General features: G+C 43.9%; 2 protein-coding genes across 5 annotated transcripts; both read right to left on the bottom strand.

Moving 5' to 3' along the window:
• Window positions 1-6: 6 nt before the first annotated feature.
• On the bottom strand, window positions 7-5880 carry tmem184c (transmembrane protein 184C). Its single transcript, XM_084465529.1, has 10 exons — window positions 5295-5880; window positions 4965-5095; window positions 4843-4879; window positions 4554-4759; window positions 3676-3750; window positions 3444-3537; window positions 3228-3340; window positions 2924-3023; window positions 1891-2062; window positions 7-1581 (listed from the first exon to the last, which is right to left on the bottom strand). The coding sequence occupies exons 1-10, from the start codon at window positions 5409-5411 to the stop codon at window positions 1253-1255; spliced, it is 1374 nt and encodes a 457-aa protein (XP_084321655.1). The 5' UTR covers window positions 5412-5880; the 3' UTR covers window positions 7-1252.
• A 3571-nt stretch (window positions 5881-9451) lies between these two features.
• ednraa (endothelin receptor type Aa) lies at window positions 9452-19207 on the bottom strand. 4 transcript variants are annotated; one of them, XM_084465215.1, is made up of 9 exons: window positions 18954-19207; window positions 18280-18408; window positions 17224-17752; window positions 15966-16093; window positions 14328-14526; window positions 13084-13236; window positions 12508-12641; window positions 12206-12314; window positions 9452-11312 (listed from the first exon to the last, which is right to left on the bottom strand). In XM_084465215.1, exons 3-9 carry the CDS (start codon window positions 17698-17700, stop codon window positions 11184-11186), a joined length of 1329 nt encoding a protein of 442 aa, XP_084321341.1. In that variant the 5' UTR covers window positions 17701-17752; window positions 18280-18408; window positions 18954-19207; the 3' UTR covers window positions 9452-11183. The 4 variants fall into 4 exon arrangements, with proteins under 4 accessions (XP_084321341.1, XP_084321340.1, XP_084321342.1 ...); XM_084465214.1 differs by having other exon boundaries at window positions 18958-19207; XM_084465216.1 differs by lacking the exon at window positions 18280-18408.
• Between the last annotated feature and the right edge of the window lie 1641 nt (window positions 19208-20848).

The raw sequence follows: 20848 nt of genomic DNA, 5'->3' as shown, positions 1-20848 counted from the left end.
CTGGTGAACATTTAAACAATGTCAGACATTTAATCCAACTTTGAACAAAACAGTTAAAACCATTCAATAGGTCAGATAAGGCAATGCGACACACCATCAACTTGACATACAGCTGATTGTGCTGCAGTCCGATCACTTTAAACAGACCATTTGATTAAGAAAAAGAATGGGAGAATGTGCATTTACTGATTTCATTGCCCAGCACAAATCAGTTAAATTAAGTTATAAGTACCCGATGTGAATGCAACTATGAAATAAAATCCAATGCATTCTTAGGCCAGCATAGATGGTACCAAGGATGGAATAAGCTGCTTGACAATAGTTCCTGTTCTAAGGTGATTATAATACAGAGTAGTATTTACAATGACATTGAGATCCGAGTAGTTCCGAGAGCACTGAGATTAGCAGTAAGGCATGAGTGCAGAGTAGTTACATTCCGTAGCCGATTAGGAACTATGCATGTTAAAACGAGTGCATGGAGAGCTAGAGCTCAAAATCGATAGAAAATGTGCTACTATTTGGGTACGAACCAAAAACGTTTTTCCTCAATACCCCCTTCCCACAATAATCAACAGTAATCGTTTTAAGCTTCATAAATGCTCATGATGTCGGGTTCTAATAATAGCCCATTCCAAGTCAACCTTTTATTGGCAGCATATATTTCACAAGCTTTACATTTTTGGTAATGCCTAAAGCTTGTAAAAATGTGCTTCTAATATATAGTCAAATAACATCAAGTTTATGAGAAAATCATTTGACAAGGATCTTTTGTGCGGCGGGGCAAACAATGGTGTTTTGTTACCAAGGTGGAATAAACTGCTGTGCCGGCCGACTACGACAGAAAAGATACTTAAATAGTCAGCATGGGCTGTCCATTAGAAAAAGCAGAGGGTTTGGCAAAAAATAAGGTCTTTAAACCCCTTGGGTCAAATCTAAAGACTCTAATCTACGTATCTAGATCCGTATGTATGTCCATGTACTGAACTATAACATTTAGGGTGTTTTAAGAGAAACACCTTCTGGAGTAATACAGAAAATTCGTACATGGTAATTATAGTTTATTTTAGGGCCATTGGAAGTTGCTGTCTGAACTTGTGGTCAAATAACTAAAAACGGTTGGTACTTTTGGTCTGGTCAGAGAGGCAATAAGTCACTCAAAAAAATAAAACAAAAAGGCCGGGACGATGTCCAACCTCTTTTTAAATCACATCCTGATAAAGAGTTTGCGCGACGCTACAGCCCGGATACTAGGCTACGTGATAACAACCAGATCCGCCACGGTGGGCTCTGCCGAACCGGTCGGTACTTCTTCCCCGACCTCGGCCGGCTGGTCGCTCCGCCTGGCCTCGTCGTACCCGTCCTCCTCCCATGGGGCCGCGTTGAACCCGGCCGGGGCGGACAGAGAGTGAGGGGTCATGGTGTTGCCCAGGCCCTGGTACCGGCCCTTGGGCGACACCGGATTGGACACGGACTCAAAGTTGCCGCCGTCCGGGGAGTCGCCCGAGAGCAGGCCGGAGCGCTCGCCGTCCAATGGCCCCTCGCCAAAGTAGTTCCTGCTGGGACGGCCCATCACGGTTCTCCCTGTTGGTCAGAGGGAAGAATAACAGAATACACCCGTTGATTGTTGAATGGAAAGCGTATCTTCTCCAAAGGAGCACCTTTTTTTGTGCCGTTTAATTATCAAGCAGACACTTCATATCGAGTTGAACAATGAATTAATCAAGGAGGAGTTCAGGGTTGTTCGCCCGACCTGCTCCTTGATTAATTATGCGCTTTGTGAGCACATAATTAATCTTGCTCAAGGATGCCTACAGGTAGTCTGCGGACATTGAGGATCAAACCCAGAACCTTCCGGCACTGCCCAAGGGCATCAGCAGCGGAGACACTCACCAACATTGCGGACTTGTTCCGAGATGTCGGCCCGGACGTCGGAGATGTCCCACATGGCCAGGAAGGAGTCGAAGCAGGACCCCTCGTCCCCGTCCTGGATATAGGGCTTGTAGGTGAAGCTGAAGTGATGGGCAATGGCTGCTAGGAACATCTCCACACAGATGATGAAATCCTGATGGGGAAATTGCACATTTGTGTTGTACATGTTACACATGCTAATTGAAAATGACACTTCCATTATCAAACATTCTACATATGTGTGGCTAGATTATGAAGTTCTGAAAACATCAATGAAGTTACGCATGATAATACATCTAATTTGATGCTTTTGATAATTAATGGGGGGCAGAATAATGAAGTCACTAGGGTTCTATACCTCCTCCGTAGTAACAGTAACAGCCTTTCTCAAACTTTGCCTCAGCCTCTGGGGCCGACGCTACATAAATAAGCCGGAATATATTTACGGAACTCTCATATCCAGTCATACATCAGTGGTTGTTGGTGAAAATTTGATGTGACGTGATTTGATGGGTCAATGAGTATTTGGAGCACATATCCACTAAAGTGAGGCGCAGGTTAAACAGTCAATATTTTTTGTAGCTATTTTCTTAACAGCTCGAGTTAGGCCCATTAGCCTCGGCCCGTTGCCGGTCCCAAACCCATGGTTGTAGAAAAGCTTTTTCGAACTGATTCAAGATCCCATGGCATGTTACTTTATGGATGCTTATATGTTATTGGGCCCCTAATACAGTATTTGAAGACGTTCAAGAAATTGAATGTCAGCCTTTACCACTACGAGCCAGTCCCACAATGAGCTCTCCACAAACATGCCATTTTTAGAGGCGGGTCAAGGTGGAGGGTGTTAGAGCATTCATTTTTTCAAAGGCGGAGCAAGATACCTACTGCTCGTTTTACACCTAACGCAATTTTTAGCTACTGGGGGACCATAGGCAGGCTAGGGGAACTCATTAATGTTAGAAAACCTCATAAAGTGAACATTTCATGTCATGGGACCTTTAAATGGTCATAGTACCTGTAAGCCAGTGGCCACAGCCTCCACGCTTTTCCAGTCCCAAGTTTCTTTTTCTGAGATCACACCTACTTTGACTAGGAGAGCAATAAACGCAGCTTGCCTGAAACAAAAAGTTCACAAGGAACCAACAATGAGTAGGTAATCAACAGACTACAGAAAAAATCTGATCAACTGCAAAACATAGCTCTCAGAAACACACAGGAATGTGCTGTCATGTGACCACTGACCACCATGCAAACTGTGATAAGGCACTAAAAACACAAACCGTTAAAAGGTCACATCTTTCATACACAAACACACTTACCAGAAGGAGACAAACACCACCAGTTTGACACACAAGAACTTTCCAACTGGTTTGATGGGGCTGAGTTCTTCCCTCAAGGCCTTATAGAACAACACCAGACAGTACATGGCAAACTAGAATTGGGATAGAGTGAGAGAAATAGTGCGATGTTGAGGTTCCAATGGTGCCTTAGTTGAGGTTTGGAAAATATCTATCAAGTGCTCAAGCCTTTATTACCAGCTGGGACATATTGTTGAAGATGACCAGATAGGTCCATGCATTGGTGGAGCTGAAATTGCCTTCGTCATACACTCCACACAGCTGGCAGATCCTTGAAGGTAAGGGAGGAGACACACCACACCAGCAGTTATGGATCTGAGCAGGAGCTGATGCAGTGCCAGTGTAACATTGATTTCACGGAGAGAGAGGTCCTCAGCTGACTCAAACATAAGGAGAAATTGACACTTACAGAGCGATGACTGTTGTGACCGGTCTAACCACGGTGTACTGCAACACCCCCAGCTTGCATCGAAGGAGCAACACCCTGCAATGCAATCATTTGTGGATAATGTGTATTGCCTCTCTGATGTGAGAGAACAGTGTTCCTTTTGTGAACCCATCTCATGCTAATCAGCTAAAGACAGGCGAGCCACGCAGTAACTGAAATTGTTTGACCCAGAGCCATTTCAAAATGGGGAATGTCCATGGAGAAATCGAATAGAGCTTAAAGCTGAGGCTTTGCCTAATCATAGCTGTATAGGCAAAACAAATATGAATGTGTTATCTTTAATAATTCATCACATACATCAAAATTGTGGAATACATGTTAACGTAACCCCTAAATATGTGCTTTGTCTGTTTTCCCTTATCCAAAGTGACACAGTAAATTAAATGACATGCCATTAAGCAGCAGGTTATGCAGGGTTTCCCACAAGTCGACTTAAACTGTGGACATTAGGGTACCAACCACCAACCCTTCAAACTTTTCAGGTGTAGGGACATTTCTTCCTAACCTGATGGCCCAGATCCTTTGAGACACAGAACCATCTGTAAAGTCGTGTTTGGAAAAGGGCAGGCACCGTCAAAAAAAACTTCTGTACCATCTATCAGGTATAATTCAGAACACAAGGTTCCTCATAAGAAGCTGATTGGTCCGAACCACTGTGATTCATCCACAATCGCATTACATAAAGCCTGGCAAGACGGATTCTCGCTTCAACATGGTCTCACGAATCCAACTGCCTCAAGGTAAATGTGGTCCCATCACTGCCATGTACTGGCATCTGATCATTCATTCACCGAAAAAAACCACACTGGCAAAAAAAAAAAAAATTAAGGCCAACTCACTCTCCCATTGGCCAGGGGGGGCAGCAGCAGAGAGGGGGCAGGTGCCTCTGCTGCTCCTGGACCTCAAGCATCAAGGCTAGGTTGGGGTACTGGTTGCCCAGGTAGTTGAGCAGAAAGATCATGAAGTTGTAGATAACAAAGGCCTCGTAGCATTCTCTGCATGTGTCCACGTATATCGCTATACTAGGGTACTTCAAGGCAATCCACTGTGGAATCACAAGGACATAATTAAGTGTGTGAGAGAGAAAGAATTAAAGAGGAAGAGAGACAGATTGAGAAGGTAACTTACACTGTCCAAGCTGTAGATCGGAACCATCCACAGTATTCTACAATAAGCAATAAAAAACAAACAATTGTAGAATTGATAACCAATCAAAAGCGGTACAATGTCTGCCAAGAAGCCACTCTTACCTTATAATGGGTTTCTGGAGTTCAGGCTGAGTGTAGTGTACTAAATGCTGAAGGATGCCCCATAAGGATATGGGTATAGTCATGAAGACAAATATTCCGGCAATGAACCATGCTTTGTTATGAATCCCGACCTGGAAGACATTACATGGCATAAATAGATAACATGGTAACGTGGGACTGAAGACAAATTATTAAATAAAAATAAGTAATAGCAAAAAGGGAGTACAGTAAGGCTAAATTCTGGTAAGCAGAGACGTGGTTTTACTTTTAACATGTGAAACGAAATGACCCACATTCTCATTTTGATAGTGAACATTAGTGACTACTAACCCCAGACTTCTGTAGTTGCCAGATGCATAGTGGTAGGAAGCCTAACAACAACAATATATACAACAACACGACCAAGGGTCGAATCCATCTTCTCCAGTTTCCACAGGAGCAAGGCATCTTTATGAAGAAAGATATCTGCCTTGCAAAGTTAGATATTACTTCACTACTTAGTGGCCATCATGATTTGCCTTTTGTGAACGTGCCTTTTCCGAGGATTAAGCTAACAAGACAATATGCTGGCGGTTTCTGACTCTCTCACTCTTCCTCTCGCCCTCTCTCTCTGTCTCTGACGCTCTTCCCTGACTTCACGTTTCGGTTACAGGAATGGCAAACTGCAGGGTAACAGTTAATTGAGTTACAGTTCACATGACTAGAGGTTTGAGGTAGCTAGTTTGCACGGGTGAGCTCGTCAGCTGATTCATCTTGTAAACAAACCGTGATAACGACCACCCCATGGCAGTTATCAAAACGCTCCACCTTAATTTAACCAAATGTTGTAGTTGTTGAAAATGTATAGAAATGTCCAGATACGTATCAATTTGCTAACTATACATGACAACCGCTGCTAAACGAAGTTTAAGACCGATTTGCACACTTCCTGTTGACTCCTACAAGAGTCCCACCTACCTCCGTCGCGATAGGTGGATAACAGCCAATCAACGGGTGCCGTTCCTTTTCCGCCTTGAATGTAGTTTCGGCTCCGGATCCGACCATAGACCAAATAGACTGGTCAGAATTCTAGTTGACCATAATAATTCCCATTCACCACGAGATGGCAATGTTAATTAACTTTTAAGAGGCTTCTTATTATGCGGCCATGACTTTATTTTAGCAGGAAAGTATGTATTGTAGCTGTAGAACAAGACTCAAGGCAAAAACAACTTCTCCACACCGCCTTCTTTAATCAGCCTCCTCAAATGAATGAAGGTTGGAAAAAATAAAATTTAATTAATTTAAAGATACTTAAAGATACCCTAATGCTGTGGTTATAAGGTTGACAGCACTTGAAAAAAGCAATTCAAAATCCTCCCAAAACTAAAACGTTACTTTAACTTGAATAGGCTACTTTAAAATTAGAACAATAGGCCTAGCCTACTGTTTTTCACAGACAATGTTCATTAGCGATGTGTTTTTTTTGTTCAGATTTTTAACTTCTAAAATATTTTCTAATTACCCACAGGTGCAATTGATACACCATTTGATAAACACGCTCTATGGACGTGAATTAATAAAAAATAATAATAAGGTATGTCAGTTAAGGTAATATCAGTTGTGCCAAAATCGAAATATCGTAAGAAAACATGATTTTATGAATCGATCTGCCCTTTTATGAAGGGAAAATACCTTGGAAATACCTCACCTCGTAGGAAATACCTCACTGCGTAGTGCACTTTTTGCATAAATAATGTCACCCAACGTCTGTCATATCTGAATCGATTAGGCCTATGCGTTTTTATTGCAGAATCTCTAATGCAATTATCGAGCAATTTTCACCTTGCCTACTTAGCAGGTAACAGCACCAGAGACATTGAAGTGAATTGGTCTAAAGTAGAGAGAGCGAGCAAGCGTTTTCCAGAGGAGGAGTCGCTGTGTCTGATACCTGACGACTAACAAGAGATACGGTATCAGCTAAAGTGCCCCTCCTTTGTCAGGGGAATACATTACTCTGCAATTGATCCCCATGATTATTTATTGATCTTAATACGTCTACAGGTACATGTTTGGGAAATGTTCAAATGCATAAAGGGCATTCAATTCAGTGGATCTGTTCCTGAAGTTGAACACTACAAACAAGTATATATCTGTTTCTTCCCAAGGCACTCAATACCAATCCGACCCATTCCATATGAAAACAACTGAGGTCACGTAGGCCCATAGATTATACCATTTGGAATCAACACTGAAACTCAAGAGTGACCAAAGTAATATTACACAAACTTTGTGACTAGCTCCCATACTGTATGTGTACTTTGGGTGGCCACTGGTTACAAAAATGTACTATACAAATGCAGTCCATAATGTAAATGCATGTTTAATCTACTGCTATGTTTATTTGGACACTGGATACAGCATGCAGGCAATCTCCAGAGACTCACTCTATTATAGATTGGTTATGAATACACTTCCCCAAATAACGTGCTAATCCGATTGTCCCAGGCAAGACAGAGCACTATAACCTTAGCTACAGTGCCTCCATAGTGACTTCACTATGTAGTCCTCCAACTGGGCTTTCACATAGTCATTCCCTCATTTATCTTTGGGTTTTGTTTTGAACTCCAAATACATTGGATTTCTCACTAAATAATTTGCTTTATTTACACAAGACAATTTGACAATAATCCATAATAGTGAACTGTGATGATTATGTTCTATTATGTCAGTAAATCTAGTTAATCCTACTAGCTAGTTAGAGGATTTTTTACTGGCCGTAAAGGCCCCAGTGGGAGATTTATTTATATGCTATAAAAAATGAACTCCCAAAGGAATGCCCAGTTCAATTTGACAGACTCAAAAACAACTTTGTTACTACCGTGAAGGTGCTACTACGTTCCTTCATAATATTCACTCAGTAATATTCACTCAATATTCACATATCAATCATGTGTGCTGCAAGCCATCCCTGTTCCAGTTTGTCCTTATCGACTCTTTCGTAAGGATATTCAAAGCAGCTTAATGGACACCGCTTCACTTTAAGCACCGTCTTGAGAATAAACTGAAAGCTGAAAGCCTGTGTTCACTTATGTACTAGTGTCTACACCTGGTGATCTGTTCCTTTGTTTCTCCAAAATTACACATCTTGCACAAAAATGCTCTGCAGTTGATTTACCACAATTGCTTGTGGTTCTTCTTCAATATGTTCATTTTGGAAGAGGAGACCTTGGCACGGATAACCATGTGCTATATTTGCTCAATATGGAGCACTTTCGCGGACATCCTCTGTTGCTTTCCTTAGGACTATATTTAATTCCTTTCAGGAAGGGAAGAAAATGTTCCCACACAATTCTATTCCATCCACTCTCTCCTTCTCTCCCCTTCCTCTTCCTCATTGTTTCATGGATTAACCCAAGCTCACACACCCTACCAGCACCATCACAACCTCCACTACCACCATCACCACCACCACTACCACCACCAACCCCACCATCTCTATCCTCATCCCCATCACCTCCATTATCACAACCTCCCTCACCACCATCCCCAACACCATTACCACATTCACCACCACCACCCTGACACCCCTCTCGCATCTATGGCATTTCCACACCACCACTATCATCAGCACCAACAAAAACACCACCCAACTATTCTTATGCCGTTATGTTTGATTGTTGTTTTCCTGAGTTCCTGAGTTCATCTCCAAGTTTTTCCTAAAAACAAACCATTTTAGATTTCGGGAAAGCTGCTCCCCTGACTTTTGGAGCGTGAGTGTAATGTAAATATGACTCCTTTTAATGGGTGCATATTGTAATGGTTTCATAAAGATTAAGACCCACGACTACGATTACGGCTTATCAGCAAATGGCTGGGTCAAATAGCCAGCTGGCGTCCATTAAAACTCCTAGCTCTCATATGTTCTTGTTGCTTTTGGCGCACTGAGCGAGATACTGAGTATGCGTATGAATTGCAACAGTTCTTGGTCTAAACTAAGGAGAAGGAAAATTTGTCAAGCAACAAAAATGGAGTCCTTGCCACTGAGAAAGATCTTGAATCGCCGATAAACACCCCTCGAAAAACCTCCTTCAAAGTTTCTCCATCAAACTGAACAGAGATTTTTTTCTTTGAAACTGTGTATTTAGTATCGGCTAAAGCCTCAGTGCTTTCCCTCTAGTTCTGGTCCGATCACCACTCAAAGCTTCCCCGGTCTGCTGCGCTGGCCACCAGTCACTTGCATGGGATTCAAATCCCACTAGTGCTCTTTCTCAAAGGCTCACATCCTCCTCACTGTGACTCGCAGCAACCCCCGAGGGCTTGCTCACCACGCGGGTCACAGAGCACGTCAAATCACTCCCAGACGGCCCCCGGTTTGAAATATGAACCAGGGGGAGCGGGCGGAAGAGGGAGAGGGGGTGGAGTGTGGGGGTTTGCTTCTTCCCACAGAGACCCTGAGAAGTGTGTGTGTGTGTGCAGTCAAATGAAAACTGCTTGACAGTGGAAGGTAGACCTCTTTGGTCAGGAATTGATTTAATATGTAGTAGTAGCAGCACGTATGTACGAATAATGTATTTCTTTAACAAGAAATCCAACCACAGTTCAGTTTTTCCATTTTTCCACAGGTTAATATTGAAACGCAACATGAAAGCCTACACTTTAGTTTATACTTTGTAGTTTATATACTTTGTAGTTATATGTAGAAAACATGAGTTTGTCTCTAAATAACACATACACACACACACACACACACACACATGGTTACATGTGCAACAATCGTATGAGGGCAGCATAGGTCATGTCTACTCATATGATTTGAATGAACAAGACCATCTACAATGAAAACAAAATCCCTCAAACACACGTAAATACTGTCAAATCAATGCCATTAATTTACAATACAACACTTTATAAAAGTGTACATATGTATAGATGCTGAAGAATATACACACAAAGTATATGTCTCTTATGTCTCAAAAGAAAATTCACAGTGCTATATATGTATGTTTATATCTATTCTAGACCAAGAGGCCTCTTGAATACTATGTTCAATGTTGATCGTTTTTGCTATATTGAATAATAGAGTATGTCAAACCATAGCCGATAGAGCCGATAGAGTTGCGCACAATGAGCAGAAGAGATCTGGGATCTTGTGCTTATGTACAAAATGCTTTCTCTGTATATAAGCACCCTTCTTCCACATCTCATTCCTAAGAAGTCTTTGGGGGGGGGGGGGGGGGGGGGTTGGTCGCCATTTTGAAACCACCTCGAACTAGACCACCCAACCTCCTATCTGCAAGTCCACCGTAGTTCAAAACTGACCCTAATTTGAGCACACACTGGTATGAATGAATAATAAGTGTGTGTGTGGGTGGTGTATGTGTGAGGGTGTGTGTGTGTGTGTGTGTGTGTGTGTGTGAGTGTGTCAGTGCGGCCGCCAGTGTGTTTGATGGGAAATGAAAAGCGGGATGATTAACATGCGCTGTTGCTCGTCCTTTGGGGGCCGCAGAGTGTAGGCAAGCACGCAGGTAGGTTGGGGGGGGGGGGGGGGGGGGGTGGGAGCTGGCTCTCTTGGGGGAGGCGGATGCACACTCTCACGTCATTCCTTCTGACAATTCTCTCCCCTCGACCAAGGCCCCCATCCCGGTAGGGCTGCCCCTTCATACGAACATCACGCCTCCCGACGACCGGGAAATGAGGTTCATTTATAGTGAGCGTTCAGCTGCTTCCTGTGTAAGGGTGAGTCTTCCCCTTCCTCTGACCTGCATCAGGAGCCCCCCCCCCCCCCCCCGCTGCACCACAACTTCCTCCCCCTCTCTCCCTCCATCCCTCTCACTCTCCTCCGTGGGTTTGCTAACGTGATGGACGCCCGGGAATAAGCGGACGCTGTGGTGGCCGGGAAAACTGTACGGAGGAAACGGCGCACGATGGAGCGATATAGTGTTCCTATGCTATCGTCCTTCGTCGGCTTCCTTCTGTCCTTTTCCTTGCCTATACGTGGCTCCACAGGGAGTCCGCCAAATCCATAGCTGGAGTTCTGAGTGTCTTTCTGAGAGTTGCATGCGGTGGGTCCACACAACGAGTGTGTGTGTGCGCGAGTGTGTGTGTTTTGAAATCTTGCTTCGGCAGGATGCAGTCCGGTGCACGTTGCCGTTGGTGGACGTGCGTCCTGAAGTAAATCCACAGTGCTGTTGACGATGGGGGTGGTGGTGGTGGGGGGTGGTGGGGGTCAGGGGTGGGTTAGTCGCTGTCCTTGCGGTCGGTGGCGTGGTTGTTGGGCTCCGGACTCTTACACTGGATGCTGGTGCCGTTCATGGCTCCCGTGCTGGTCACCTGGCTGTCGGAGTAGCACCAGCAGCACAGACACGACTGGAGAGGGAGAGAGAGAGAGAGAGAGAGAGAGAGAGGGAAGGAGAGAGAGAGAGAGAGAGTGAGAGGGAGAGAGAGAGAGAGAGAGAGAGAGAGAGAGAACACAACCGGGGAGACGATGGTTTAGTCATCAGACGCTTTTATCCAAATCAGATACACACAACAGAAGTGAATTTTTTAATTTCATTTTTAAGATTAAGGAGCAGGCCGTGGTAAGGTATCGTTCTCAGCCTACAGGTTAAGTTGGAGACATTGGGGTTCAAACCCTGAACCTTTCGGGAGAGGGACAAACAACCGTATCACTAGAATATCCAGCAGGCCAACATGCATATACGCACACACAAACGCACACACGCATGCACGCACGCACGCACGCACGCACGTATGTACACACTCACTCACACTCACACACCCACACATATTCACACACGTACACACACACGCACACGCACACGCGCACACGCACACGCACACGCACACACACACACACACACACACACACACACACACACACACACAGTGATAGTGAGTTGAGAGACATGGCTTATCTCTAGCCTGGGTCTTTTGGCAGACATGTTCAGCATGTGAGCCTGGTCACCCAAATGAGCACCTATAAATCAAGGGCCCGTGTATACATGTTCCATGTGGGAAGTCATCACCACAGTGGCCCCAGCGCCCGAGAACAGGGGACCCTGCCCACTGTTTGTTTATCTGATCAGATTAGACTGTTCTAGGTGTGCCCCTAAAATTTTATAGTGTTTTTGTATGTGAATTAAGAATAACAACAAATACTTAATATATCTTAACTGAAGTCTTCCACTCTCCACACACACGTGCACCAATACAATCTGTGATGTGGGCAAGTCTATGGCCTAGAGTGGAATCCACTCTACCTTGAAGCAGTTCTTGAACTTCTTGCTGACGAAGTAGAGGATGATGGGGTTTATGCAGGAGTTGACTGTCGCCAGGTTGAAGCCAAAGTAATCCAAGACCAAGAGAAAACTGCAATCAAAAGAGACATGATGTCATTAGAAACCAGCCCTGACATGTGTTGTACCTCCCAGTTTGCATCATCCTGAAGGCTAAATGCTTATAAATGGTCAATAGACCCTTTGAGCCATGTGTGTAGTCTGACCTTAACTTCTACTGTCCTGTGTTCTGGATAGGGTGGGAGAGGCGGGGGTGGGTGACTCACCTAAACAGCTCACAGCGGGACTGGTCGGTAGGGTCGTACACCATGTACTTGAGGATCCTACTGAGGTGCAGGGGGAACCAGCACAGGGCGAATATCAGAACCAGACTGAAGACCGCCTTGGCCACCTCCCTGCGCTGTGGATAGAGATGACACACAGACATACAAATACACACACCAAACATAGACACACACACACACACATGCACAACACCCCAGAACATTAAAAGGAGATTAGGACATTTGTGCAAGGTAACAAGCTAAATCCACTTGGTGGATGATTTTCACCAAAGAGCCTGACAACAATAGCATGAGTGCATACACTCCCCCAGTGAGCTTCAAACCCCAAACCCCCTGGTCGGGCTTAATGCCATGCTCTATCAGTCGGGCTACACACCATGGAATCAACAAGGATCAGAAGGGTAATGGTAATCCATTAGCCTTTATTCAGCCAAGAACAACTCAGCACACCAATACACAGTTCATGAACACGAACAATGAACATGTTCAGTTCCAAGACGATTTCACAGTGTTTTCATTGTGTTGCTCTGGGTTTGAGACGCGAGGGTGTGAGCTAACCTGTTTGAGATGCTCGCTCAGAGCGATGCGGAGGCTCCCGTTGCGGTGGTTGAGCATCTCGCAGGCCATCAGTGTGTAGAAGATGGCCGTGCACATCAGCGGCACGCAGAAGTAGAAGCCAAACAGCCACCAGTCCTTCATGTCTTTGTAGTACTGCGACAAAATACCAAAATATGAACACTTTGTTCCCGCTCGCCATGATAAACGGACAACAAACGTGGCGAGGAATGGGGAGGGAAAAGATCATCCAACAAGATCAGAGATCAGCCAATAAGAAGGTTGACCTGCATGTGGACTTAAGGATGACCCCTGACCCTTGACATTAACTAGGGTTCAACCGGGCTCATATCGTTACCGGATGGGTTTTGTTTGTAAAGTCAAACAAGCAAATATATTCATCTTCTTATAAATGCACAGCACCACACATCTTTTTGACAGCACATGTTTGATCATGAAAAATTTTCTTTGCACATTATCAAACACATTGCTCGGTTATAACCAGTTAAAGATTTGATGGCTTGGATCTTGAATAAAGTCTTCATTGTGAAACAAGACCATCTGCTCTGTATGTCCCCGGACAGAATCCAAGGCTACATGTGTTCCAACCAGGGCTTATCAGCCCTGAGGTGGGAACTCAAAATGTTCCCAACCTTGCCACGCTTGTGCCTCAATACAAGCCTCTCTCCTCACGGCCTTTCCTTGCATGTGGAGCCGACATGTGGCTAAGCCAGAGGCATTCGTATGGCAAACCTAAGTAATTGCACTGGTGGCCTGCAATCAATTATGTTGCCTGGGAGAGAGAGAGAGAGAGAGAAGGAGCTCTGATCGCTAAATTTCAGTTGACCTTTTTTTTCTCTCTCCCCCAGACGTAGATGTGGGAGACGTCTGACGCGGTCTCACCACATCCTGAAACAGCTGAGGGCTTCAAGGATTGTTTAGTTGCTCATGGTTGACTGTAACAGCAGTACAAAAAAAAAGCAACCAAACGGTACTACTCTGTTGGGCTGATTGCGAGATGCAATAGCATGTGCGAGTTAAACGTGCACTCTCGGGGATCCAATCGCAGATCATTTCCTCAAGCCTCAAAAGTGCCAAGCACCCATTTTGTTTTCAGTACTGTTTACCACTAGTACGGTATAGCGAGGATACCGTTTGTTCTACAACATATCTAGGCCTGAGGTAAAGGGAAGCAAATACACGGCATCAGTGCAAAAAAACAACAAAGAAGAAGGGTAATCCTGTACCTTCATGAAGTCACTCTTGGGGTTGAGCATGCAGGTGTGTATGGTGACGTTGCGGTAGTCCGTGGTGACAATGTCGAAGCCCACGGCCTCGGGCACGGCCAGGATCATGGAGAGCACCCATATGGAGATGATCTCTATGGCGGTGAGGAGAGGGACACCCACACCCTGCACCCTGCTCCAAGACGCCACCGCTCTGTACCTGGACGGACAGACGGACGCCACGGAAGACAGTGGTTCAACAAGGGCAATTGGGAGCCACACGAGTCTTGAAGGGGATTTTAAGATACATGTCGTTACTAAGCAGGTAGTAGTTAGTAGGTAGTTCAGGATTTGGTCTTTTTCATCGTTTGTGATCCTTCACGGCGTGAGAGGGGCAGTGAGACCGCCTTTACGTCGGTTCTGTGAGCCCTACGTACATAGGTACGTACTTAACTATGTTATGAGCCTTTTAGGATGCGGACACTGGAAATCAAATGTCAGAACCTTCCAACTGTGAGTCAAAATCCGTATCCACTAGACATTAGTGGTTAGGGAGATCTAGATCTGATGTGCCCCATGATAAAATAACTGATATGCATAGAAATTGTTTGATTGATTAAATGCATTTAGCTTTTACTGTATTGAGTGCTGAGAAGTCAACAGAAGTGTGAGAAGTCAAGAGTGTGTATGCATGGCATTTTACCAAAGGCAATAGGCAGCACATGCAGATAACAGTATGGAGATTATGATGAATATGTTCAAGATTTAATGAATGGAGATGATCAATTGTTTATTTTTAAATATCTACCTTAAATATTTATATTTTGCGATGCCTCCAAAAAATGTCCCATATTGGCAGGAAGTCTAGTCTGTTGGCTCCTTGTTTGCTTGTTTGTTTCATTAATGGATGCCACTTGTCAAAATGTTTTAGTAAAATCCAACATCAACATTTTATGGCAAAAACGATATGTATTTTTCATGACACATTTGAATTCTCTGTCGAACAACATGATGCCATTTATATTTTACCGGGTAGTAATGTATCCACCTTTTTGTCTTCCCCAAATATTGAAAGATAGCTACAATACACAATAGACCAAAGCACTTTGATAATACAAATGCAATCATGGTAAACATTTCCTGACAACCAATTGAGCATGCTTGTTGTTGAATACCATGTCAGTGGGAACTTGTCAACCTATCATTATTAAAACGGCATCCTAATGTAACCTTACCCAACAGTATAAGGTGTTTGGCATGCAAAAATAATGTATAATGCAATCCTCAAACATCGATTTGTATATGCTTAAATGTAGCTGAGTGTAGAATCCTAGGGGAACATTCTCTTGGAATCTTGGAACACAAATGTTATATTTGAACGCAATTATTTTCATATCCTTGTTTAATGTTATGCACATTCGGAAATAGAAATAGAAACTACTTAGTACAATAATACAACACTTGCAACACAAGCAAGTTTTCCATAGGCCATCAAGTTTCCAAGATCAATATCAATTTCAGCAATGTTCTTTGATCATTATACGTGTGAGTGTGTTTGTGTGTGTGTGTGTGTGTGTGTGTGTGTGTGTGTGTGTGTGTGCGTGCGTGCGTGTAAGGCCTTGCAGTGCATGCGGATGTGCAGTGTGTATGGGCACTGACCTGTCCACACTCAGGGCACAGAGGTTGAGCACGGTGATGCCCACCGAGGCCTTCTGCAGAAAGGGCACCATCTTGCACAGACAGAGGCCAAACGCTGTGCCGGCAAACGGCCACTGGGACGTCAGGAGCTGTCACAACAAGCAGTCATCACATGACATTGTCATCGCGATCAACTCACGTAACATTATCATATTATGCAGGCTTAAATTGGACAGCTACATTTTACACTAGCAAGGCAACGCTTGTCCCATCATTTTTTTTTGAACACATAACACACTCATAAACTATGACAATACACACTTAATAAATATGTCACAGGAAATCATTTTCCAATAATACTATGATTATAAACACTTGAAGATGTGATGTTTTCTAGTATGGTTTGCATTCATTTAGCTTGCAATGTGGATACATATACCAGCATTTACAGGCGAGCAAAGCCTAGTTGTTAACCTAGATTTTAACTTGTTACATGTCTCAAAAGAGAGTGCTCCACATCCTGTAAGCCGGTCATGGAAACAGCAAGCTACACATTTTTAGCCTGAAAAACATATTCCTGCTATCGTTTGTTTTCCCCCCTGGCCTTTTTTCCCTGTTCAAGTACTGTTGTGGGAAAGCCCCCGAAAGCGTGGAGAGAATATATGGGAGTTAAAAGAAGCCAGAGGAAGCTTTTCACCCGGGCACATCCTGGCTTCCTATTGTTTACTTGGGCCACTGCGTTTAATCATGGAGGAGGAAGAGCCAAGGAGGGTCTCAGCCCACGTCACTTCTGGTTCTCAGCCTTTGTGTGGAGCGGCTTTAATTTTAGAAGCAACGTCAGGACCCCTTAGGAAGCTCAACCAGAGGTCATTACCCCCTGGCTCAGCCCTCCTGGCTGAGTGCAAAGTGAATACACACTGAGCCAGACCGAACACAAGAACGTCCGATAGCCCCACACTGAATGCAATGCAATGTTTTTGTATGTGGTTTGAAAAAGGGGAAATAAAATGTACACAGCACAGACTTCAGTCAGCACTGCTGTGGTTCTGCATGGTGTGTGTGTGTGTGTGTGTGTGTGTGCGTGCGGGTATGGAGCGTCATCCCCTCCCTTGTGTTTATTTAACTTGCCGTTTCCCTGGTTCTCACATTATCCATCCCTAGCTGGAACCCCCTTAAGGGGGGAGATACAAGTTCAACCCCTCTCTGTTGCTCACTGGACACATATGTGCACATATGCTAGCATTGCAATGGGAACCCAGTGTGCGATGGTGAGCGCTACCTTGTAGACAATGATGGGTAGGTTGATGGTGATGTGGATGAGGTCCCCCATGGCCAGGCTGGCGATGAGAGCGTTGGGTCCGTTCCTCATGCACTTGTTCTGGTAGATGATCCTCAGCAGCGTGACGTTGCCCACCATGCCCACCACAAACACCAACACGGAGATCAGCGTGTTGATGTACTTGAAGGAGGTGCTGATGGTGGTGCGGGAGTGGCAGAGCGGGGGCCTCCTCCTGACCGTCACGTTCCCGAAGCCGGAGCCTGATGCCAGGGCCATGGGTTCGTTGGGGCCCGGCTGGAGCCCGGGGCTGGCGGTGCTGTAGAAGCCCGGGGGCTGCAGGGTGGAATGCTCCAGGGGGAAGCCAGGGGCGTCGTCATCCTGGGTGTTGTTTATGTTTGAATGGCACGTTCCAGTGGCGACCGTACACAGCATCAGGGCCAGCACGTGTACCACAGGGCCGCCCATTATAGAACACATTCCACTGATTGGATTTCCACTGAATGACGATGAGAATTGTCCCGATTGATGGCTGGTAAGAGAGACAGAGAGAAAAAGCACAATTAGAGATGTAAACTAGACAATGTTGCTGTGTTTCTGTTGCTGTCATCAAAGATTATAAAAAAAGTGTTGACAACAAAGTGGTCAACAGGAAAAGAAAGCAAACACAATCCGAAAAACCGAATCCTCTCACCCACAAGCGGTCAGCAGATAAGTAGTCTACACCCGAGGAACAACACTTAGGCCTATTTTGACCCTGAGTGGTGTTTGTCAGATTACACTTAACTTCTACAGCAACTGCTGTCGTTCTCTCCAACTGATTTAAGGAAGTGAAAAGGACAAGGTCGTCAATAATTCAGAACGGTAGGGAGGGGAAATCGGGAGTGTTTTTTAGTCATGCTGCCAGGACAACCCTTCAGAGATGTTCTTCTCTGCTATTCCTGGAAGGAGAGGCACTGAAGAACTGTGTGTGTATGTGTGTGCGTGTGGTGCGTGTGCGTGTGTGTATCTGTGACTGGACACTGCGTAACGTCTGCTCATCTTGTTTAGACAGAGTACCTTGCATGATTTTCAAGTGTTTCCACTGTCGTGTAGTAGTGCTTGTTATTCTTGCTTTCTCCTGGTGCTCATTCTCTCTTCTGTTTCTAATTAGAACGACTCCAACGTGTGGTTAGAAAACAATGGAACCTAAAAGAGAACAGGCTATTCTTTGTGTATTTACAGGAACAAATACTTTAGTATTGAATTCCTGTATATATACATAGACCTACAATTTTGGTCACATACTTCCAGAAAGCATTCAACAGAGTGGTCAAGAACTCAACATTGACAGCATTTATTTATTTAAATGACCAAACACTTCCGACAGAAACTTTTGTAAAATAGTTTAAACTGAAATGAATCATAAAATAATCATATATATATATATTTAAATACACTAGTTGAATAGCAATTTATCTCTGTAACTTTTACGAGAAAAGTTGAACCAGCAGTTACAGCAATAACGGTGCCCGTTTTCATCACATCTCATCATCACCAGCTCACGCAACCCTCCAGTAGCCAGGAGTCGTTCCTGCTCCCAGTCCCGGTTGTCACCAAGTACACAAAGAACAATTTAGCAGCCAGCCCTTCAAGTAGCATCACAGTTTAGCATCAGCACCGCACCGGTGGGATACGTGACAGCAGCATGCAAACTGATTCAGCCATAAATAATAAATGCATTTGGTTTTTACCTACCGCTCCTAAAATGTCTGCCTGGCCCCCTTGGAAACCGTCAGGCAAACTTTCGGCTGAAGCCCCCCAGACATCTGTATCACATCACATAAGTCATTAACGCGCTATCAAAGTCGCGCCGTATCCCACTTGGTTTGAGCAACGTGCCCGTCTGCTCTGAGGTGCCTGCGCATTATGGTTCAGGGTTTCCTGTGGAGAGCCGGTGTGTGTGTGTTTGCGTGTGCGTGTGTGAGTGAGTCAGTGAGCGTGTGAGTCTTTGTGCATCCGCCTTGTGTATATGTACGTGTGTCAGCGAAGCAGCAGCAGAACACTTTGACTGGGTGGGATATTAAATCTCCACCTCCCTTCGGTAACAGACTGGGCCCCCCTTTAGAAACATCACCCCCCCCCCCCCCCCCCCTCGCTCTCTCCCTGCAACGCCCGCTGACAGCCATCTCCAAGCCACAGCAGCGTTGCATAAACACACAGGCTGGAGCCAGGGGCCATAGGAGACCCGAGGAGCCCCTACCGGCCCCCTTTCTCCATCTATTCACTTTTTGCTCTAACCTCAGATAACTTCTTTGGTAGATCTCTACATAAATGTATAAGTTCTTTAATAGAAGATAGATAGTTAAAAAATAGATATACATAAATATAATATTAATAATGATAATAATGATGATGATAATAATAATCATAAATTGATATTATTGATATTATAGTACAATTAAATAATATAAATGATAAATAATAACACAGTGGACAAAATATTATAAATAGTTTTATAATGAAATCAGAGCCCCATTTAAGCATTAAGTATATTAATAGTTAAACTGCTATCATTAAAGCACATCAGTAGAGCTTCTTGGTCGGAAGGCACTGACCTAGCCAGACCCTAAATGTAGCATGTTTATGTAGCATGGTATAGGCCTACATGCAGCACGGTTGCATGTAGGCCTATACCCTAGGCCTACATGCAACCGTTTGCTCACACGAAACCCAGGTTAGATTGGATCAAGTAGCGGAGCGCTCTGGGAAGTCTAGCCAAGCGACGTGTTGTTGTGATGTTTTCATGGGAACTCTGGAGGGGAAGACAGAGGAAATGGGAGCTAAACGTCAGGCGGCCATTGCTTGTTTACACTAACGGCCGTGTGGGTGGCCAAGCTCAAACTGCAGCACGTAGAGCATTTTAATTGTATTGTTATAACAATTATTATTATTACAATAATAATAATAATAATAATAATAATAATAATAATAATAATAATACAAATTATTATTATTATGGTCATTATTGTTATTATTTGTCTTAATGTTATTATTATTTATTATTTTCATTTTTATAATTATTATTAGTTTAAGTCGTAGTTTTCATAGTATAACTATTATAGAATAATCATATTAACAAAAATAACAGTAATAACAGTAATAATAATACAAATAATACAAATAAATACATAACAATAATAATATATATGTTTAGCTAGTGAATGGCTGCATACTGTTGTTCTACTTGTATATTGTTGTCTCCTACATTAAGCGTGTAGATAAGGAGGACAGGTCAGTATTGATTGAGCTGAGCAGTCCTCTGTCAATGTCCATTATGAATCCCAAATCTATACAGGGGATGAAGCTGTTATCATTAGACGTGCTGAGAGCAGGAAGCAAGCCATCTGAATAACTCAGGTTTTACTCTCCTGTTGACGGAGAGCCCAGACGTCAGTCTGATGGGGGAAAAATAACAATATTAATGAGCTCAAGGTTGTGTTTTTGTCTTTTGTCCAGTCTCATGGAAATCAATATCAACAAACTAGGAATCCTTAAAAAGTAGTAGAATGAATTAATATAGTGGTTAGAACAGTTTTTTGCAGCACCAGCAGGGAGAAGGAAATTTAATTTCCTTATTTTTTCAGTT

Source organism: Micromesistius poutassou (genome assembly GCF_964030765.1).
Source record: "Micromesistius poutassou genome assembly, chromosome: 3".
Lineage (NCBI taxonomy): Eukaryota > Metazoa > Chordata > Actinopteri > Gadiformes > Gadidae > Micromesistius > Micromesistius poutassou.
Note: the sequence above shows the minus strand (reverse complement) of the source record. Positions and strands in the feature narration are given on the sequence as shown.

Bases quoted from the DNA above. Each gene is read 5' to 3' on its own strand.
- tmem184c (XM_084465529.1), bottom strand. From the start codon at position 5,411: ATGCCTTGCTCCTGTGGAAACTGGAGAAGATGGATTCGACCCTTGGTC. The intron at 4,760-4,842 runs GTAAGTTACCTT...GTGATTCCACAG, and splicing joins CGATCTACAGCTTGGACAGT to TGGATTGCCTTGAAGTACCC. The intron at 2,063-2,923 runs GTACTATGACCA...TTTCCCCATCAG, and splicing joins CTGTGGCCACTGGCTTACAG to GATTTCATCATCTGTGTGGA.
- ednraa (XM_084465215.1), bottom strand. From the start codon at position 17,700: ATGTGTTCTATAATGGGCGGCCCTGTGGTACACGTGCTGGCCCTGATG. The intron at 12,642-13,083 runs GTTAGCTCACAC...CTCTATCCACAG, and splicing joins TGAGCGAGCATCTCAAACAG to CGCAGGGAGGTGGCCAAGGC. The intron at 11,313-12,205 runs GTAGAGTGGATT...CTCCCTCTCCAG, and splicing joins AGTTCAAGAACTGCTTCAAG to TCGTGTCTGTGCTGCTGGTG.